The sequence below is a fragment of the Tupaia chinensis genome, unplaced genomic scaffold (assembly GCF_000334495.1).
Source record: "Tupaia chinensis unplaced genomic scaffold, TupChi_1.0 Scaffold143793_1, whole genome shotgun sequence".
Classification (NCBI taxonomy): Eukaryota; Metazoa; Chordata; class Mammalia; order Scandentia; family Tupaiidae; genus Tupaia; species Tupaia belangeri.
The window spans coordinates 17,021-22,537 of record NW_006203643.1 but is presented as its reverse complement, the minus strand read 5'-3'; the positions used below and the strand labels follow the sequence as shown (position 1 = coordinate 22,537).

The window sequence follows — 5,517 nt, the reverse complement described above, 5'->3', positions numbered from 1 at the left end:
GACTACATGGGAGTCCAGCGACATAGCCATTACACCATCTGCTGGTCCCTAAAATGTTATCAATATGGGGCCTTTCGCTCGTTGATGCCGCCGAGGTCGCATGCGCGAGGAGGCCTGTCCGCTGCTGCTGAGATGTGCTACGGCGCCTCCTACCTGCTGGCCACCCTTGGGGGCAATACCTCCTCCAGCACCAAGGACATCAAGAAGATCTTGGACAGTGTGGGCATCGAGGCGGACGACGACCAGCTCAACAAAGTCATCAGTGAGCTGAACGGAAAGAACATTGAAGACGTTATTGCCCAGGGTGTTGGCAAGCTGGCCAGTGTGCCCGCTGGTAGGGCTGTGGCTGTCTGAAGCTCCAGGCTCTGCAGCCCCTGCTGCTGGTTCTGCCCCTGCTGCAGCTGAAAAGAAGAAAGATGAGAAGAAGGAGGAGTCCGAAGAGTCAGATGATGACATGGGATTTGGCCTATTTGATTAAACTGCTGCCTTACAAATAAAACCTTTTTACATATAAAAAAAATATATGGGGGCCAGCAGGTGGTGTGGTGGTTAAGGTGCTGGATTTCCACATGGCCTACTGTGGTTCAAGTCCTGGACCTGGGGGCTTGAAAATCATGCTGGACAATGTGCATCCATGCCCTAAATCCTAGGAGGATAATGAAAAAGAGGATATTGAAGCACGGCATCCCTTCTGGGGAGTGATTTCTCACTTTCCTTCTTATTGTTTCTCTTTGTGGCGAGTACATGTGCTCTATGGCCAAAACCTTAAAAAAAAAGTTATTAATATGAAGATTTTAGAAAGTGCATGCTTTTTTCCCTCTTCACAAGAGGGAGAGAGGCAGAGACAAAAGGAAAGAGAGAGAGAGAGATAGGTGTTTTTGATGGAATCTCTCTGTGCTGCAATCCTCCTGCCTTGGCCTTGCAATTACTTGGCATTACAGGGGTCTGTACAACTCTGCCCAACAAGTTCAGGTTGGCCTGGAACAGAACCCCAACTCCCTTCAGCTTCCAGCCTCCTAAGTGATAGCATGACAGGCACATTGCTGTAGCTGGGCTTACAATGTGTATATTTCATGGGATGTCCTTGAAAATTTGTGCTCTTGTTTTTAACTATATGTTGAAACTCAGAAAACAATGACCAAAATTCTTATGAAATATTTCCATAAGTAAGTTGGTTGATGATAACAAACAACAGCAGTACAGAGTTACTAATCTTTCCTTATGTTTCTTTATTTCTTTTTTTTTTTTTTTTTCCTGCAGGGCATGTGCACTCTCCAGAGAGACAGAGAAAGGGAGAGGAAAGTAACCCTCCTTTGGTAAATGGTCATATTGCAATCCCTTCTCCTGATTTCTTGCTCCTTTTGGGATCTGGGGCATGTGTGCCTGGTGTGTTTCTCAAGCCACTGGGTCCAGGGCTCAAACTGCATGGTTGGCTTTGTGGGATCTAGCTGCCTTAACCACGAGGCTATGGAGTCAGCTCTGAAGTTGTCCGTCTTAGTGTCAGTTGTAAATATTTATGTGGTCACAACCTTACTTCTTTAATATGAATGTAGCATTTTCTAGGCCAGTGGTTCTCTTTTTTAAATTTAAGTTTATTATTATCGTAATCTTTTTTATGTTATATTGAATCACGTATATCTTTACAGTGTATTACATTTCTTTTTCCAGCATGATTACCATGCATAACAAAGACATTACTATCCACATCATCATCATGATCATCAAATAGCTTTTCATAATTTTTTTCCAGATTATTATTATTATTATTATTTATTTATTCTCATTATTTTTTAAACATTTAATCACTATATACCATTTGGCTTGTAAAGAGAATTTACCTAACATGAAATACTTCTAAGAGCAGTCCAGTTGAGATACTTGTTATGACCAACAGGGAATAAACCATTTCTGGTCCCACTAATGTCATGTCTATTTGTTCTCTTGCTATCCTTGTCTATACTCTTCCCTTCTCTCCACTCCCATCATTCCACACTGTCTTCAGCATACATAACTATTTTAACTGCTTTTATGCCCTCCAATATTTCTTCTTTTCAGAGACAGCAAGCGAGAAATCACCTCCCAGAGGGGATGGCCACACTGCAATCCCTTCTCCTCTGTTCTGCTCTCAGGATTTTGGGAACACACACACACATGCCTGGCATGAATTTTAAGCCACTGGGTTTGGTATGTGAACCATGGTTGACTATGTGGGAGTCCAGCAACTTAATCATTACGCCATCTGCTGGTCCTTCCTCCATGATTTTATACCTTCCAATTTTTCAGTTTCTGTCGTAGAGTGCAGAAAAATTTGGTACATATTAAGTAGGGACATACAGTGCCTTCTTTTGTAGTCTGGCTGGCTTCACTTAGAATTAAATCTTTCATATTCTTCCCTTTCTATCAAATGCCAGTGTCTCATTGCTTTTTATGGCTGAGTAGTAGTCCAAAGTGTATATGTGCTACACTTTGTCAATATATTCTTCTGTTCTTGGATATTTAAGTTGATTTCATGTTCTAGGAATTGTGAATAAGGCTGCAATAAACTTGGATGTACAAGTGATTTTTTTTTTTTTTTTACTGAATGTATTCCTATCCTTTGGATAGATACCTAGGAGTGGAATTGCTGGATCCTGTGGTAGTTCTATTTGTAGGTGTTTGAGAAACTTCCATATTATTCTCCACATTAACTACTAATGTACATTCCCACCTATAGGATAGGAGAGTTCTCTTTTCACTGCACCCTTGCCAGCACTTATTATTCTTTATTTTTTAAATCTTAGCCATTCTGATTGGGGTTAGATGGTATCTCATTGTGGTTTTGATTTACATCTTCCTTAATGATAGGGGATTTTGAACATTTTTTTCATATTTTTTTGGATGTGCATATGTCTTAGAGAGTTGTCTGTTCAGTTCATTTGCCCATCTTTAATTTGTATTGAATATTTTTTTTTTTTTTTTTTCAGGTAAGCTGCTTGAGTTCCCTGTGTATTCTGGTCATCAGTCCCTTGTCTGAGACATATTTTACAAAAATATTCTCCCATGCTGAGGGTTGTCGATTCACACTAATTACTGTGTCGTTTGCTGTGCAGAGACTTCTAAATCTGATATAGTCCCACTTTTCTATTTTAGGGATCTTTGCCCATGCTCTGGGAGTCTTATTTTAAAAGTCTTTGCCTACCCCAGTGTCTCCCAGAGTTTCCTCAGTATTTTCCATCAGTAGTTTTATAATTTGAGGTCTTAGGTTCAGACCTTTGATCCATTTTGAGTTGATTTTTGTTAATAGTGAAAGATAAGAATTCAGTTTCATCTTCCTACAGGTGGATACTCAGATTTTCCAGCACTGTTTACTAAAGAGGTTTTCCTTTTCCCACTGGATTGACTGATATCTTTTGTCAAAAATCAGCTGGTTGTAAACTTTGGGGTTTATTTCTGGGGTCTCTCTTCTATTCCATTAGTTCACTTGTCTTTTTTTTTTTTTGAGAGGTTTTAACTATAGGGTGCATGTGCTTGCCAGACAGACAGAGAGACAGAAAGCGAGAAATCCACCCCCAGGGGGAATGGCCACGCTGCAATCCCTTCTCCTCCATTCTCCTCTCAGGATCTTGGGCACGCACGCACATGCACCCGGCGTGAGTTTAAGCCACCGGTCTGGGACTCGAACCGCTGTCGACTACATAGGAGTCCAGTGGCATAGCCATTACGCTAACTGCTGGTCGCTCGCCTGTCTGTTTTGTGCCAATACCATGTTGTTTTGATTATCACAGCTTTATAGTATATTTTGGGGTCACCCACTCCACTCTTCTTGTGTAGGATTGCTTTGGCAATATAAGATCTTTTATGATTCTAAACAAATTCTATGATTTTCTTTTCTAGATCTGTGAAGAACATCTCTGATATTTTGATTGTAATTGCATTATATATGTAGATTAATTTGGGTAGAATTTTCATTTTGATTATGTTAATTCTTTCAATCCAGGAACATGGGATGTCCTTCCACTTTTTTTTATCTCACTTTCAATATCTTTTTTTAAGATTTTCATAGTGTTCTTTGTAAAGGTCTTTGACTTCCTTTGTTAGGTTTATCCCTAGGTATCTTACACATTTTGTGGCTATGGTAAAAGGGATTCCTTTCTTCAGCTCTATTTTGTTCAACTTGTTGTGCATATATAGAAATGCTATAGATTTTTGGATGTTGATTTTTTTTTATCCCATCACTTTACTGTATTCATTTACTATTTCAAAAAGCTTTTTTTTATGGAAACCTTTGGGTCTTCTAAGTATACCATCATGTCATCTGCAAATAAAAATATTTTCAACTCTTATTTGCCTATGTGAATGCCTTTTATATTATTCTCTTTTCTGATTGCATTGGCTAAGACTTCCAGCACTATATTAAAAAGTAGTGGAGAAAGTGGGCAGCCTTGTCTAGTACCAGTTTTTAGTGGAGAAGTTTTTAGTTTTTTCCTATTCAGTATAATGTTAGCTATAGGTTTTTCATAGATGACTTTTATTGTGTTGAGAAATGACCCTTCTATACCAATATTACTGAGAGTCTTAATCATGAAAGGATGTTGTATTTTATCAAATGCTTTCTGTGCATCAGTTGAAATTATCATACTTTTTAACATTTCTTTCTATTAATATGGTGTATTATATTTATGGTCTTGCATATGTTGAACCACCCTTGCATCCCTGGAATAAAGCCTATCTGATCGTAATGAATAATCTTTGTTACATGTTGTTGTATATGAATTACAAAATATTTACAAAAATATTCTCCCATTCTGAGGGTTGTCGATTCACACTAATTACTGTTGTCATTTGCTGTGCAGAGACTTCTTAATCTGATATAGTCCCACTTTTTTATTTTAGGGATCTTTGCCCATGCTCTAGGAGTCTTATTTAAAAAGTCTTTGCCTACCCCAGTGTCTCCCAGAGTTTCCTCAGTATTTTCCATCAGTAGTTTTATAGTTTGAGGTCTTAGGTTCAGATCTTTGATCCATTTTGAGTTGATTTTTGTTAATGGTGAAAGACAGGGAGAATTTTTTCTTGTTGAGAATTTTTTTTGAGAGGTTTTTGCTATGGGGCGTGTGCACTAGTCAGAAAGACAGAGAGAGACAGAGAGACATAAAGCAAAAAATCTCCCCCCCCCCCAGGGGGGATGGCTATGCCTCAATCACTTCTCCATTCTCCTCTCTGGATCTTGGGCATGCACAGACATGCACCCGGCATAAGTTTAAGCCACTGGGTCTGAGACTCAAACCGTGGCATGTGTTTGCATGCCCAAAACCCCAAAGAGGAGAGTGGAAGCAAAGGGATTGTGGGATGGCCATCCCCTCTGGAGGATGATTTCTCCTATCCTTCTTTTTATCACTCTCTGGCAAGCATGCCCAAAACCCCAAAGAGGAGAGTGGAAGCAAAGGGATTGTGGGATGGCCATCCCCTCTGGGGGGTGATTTCTCCTTTCGTTCTTTTTATCACTCTCTGGAAAGCACCCTCACAATATGGCAAAAATCT

The 5,517-nt window shown here is 39.6% G+C and overlaps 1 protein-coding gene across 1 annotated transcript; it reads left to right on the top strand.

Moving 5' to 3' along the window:
- Positions 1 to 117: 117 nt before the first annotated feature.
- Positions 118 to 478, top strand: LOC102472251 (60S acidic ribosomal protein P2-like). Its single transcript, XM_014582758.1, is given in 2 exon segments — positions 118 to 347; positions 349 to 478. Coding segments are annotated over 2 exon segments (345 nt in total). The 5' UTR covers positions 118 to 132.
- Positions 479 to 5,517: the final 5,039 nt, after the last annotated feature.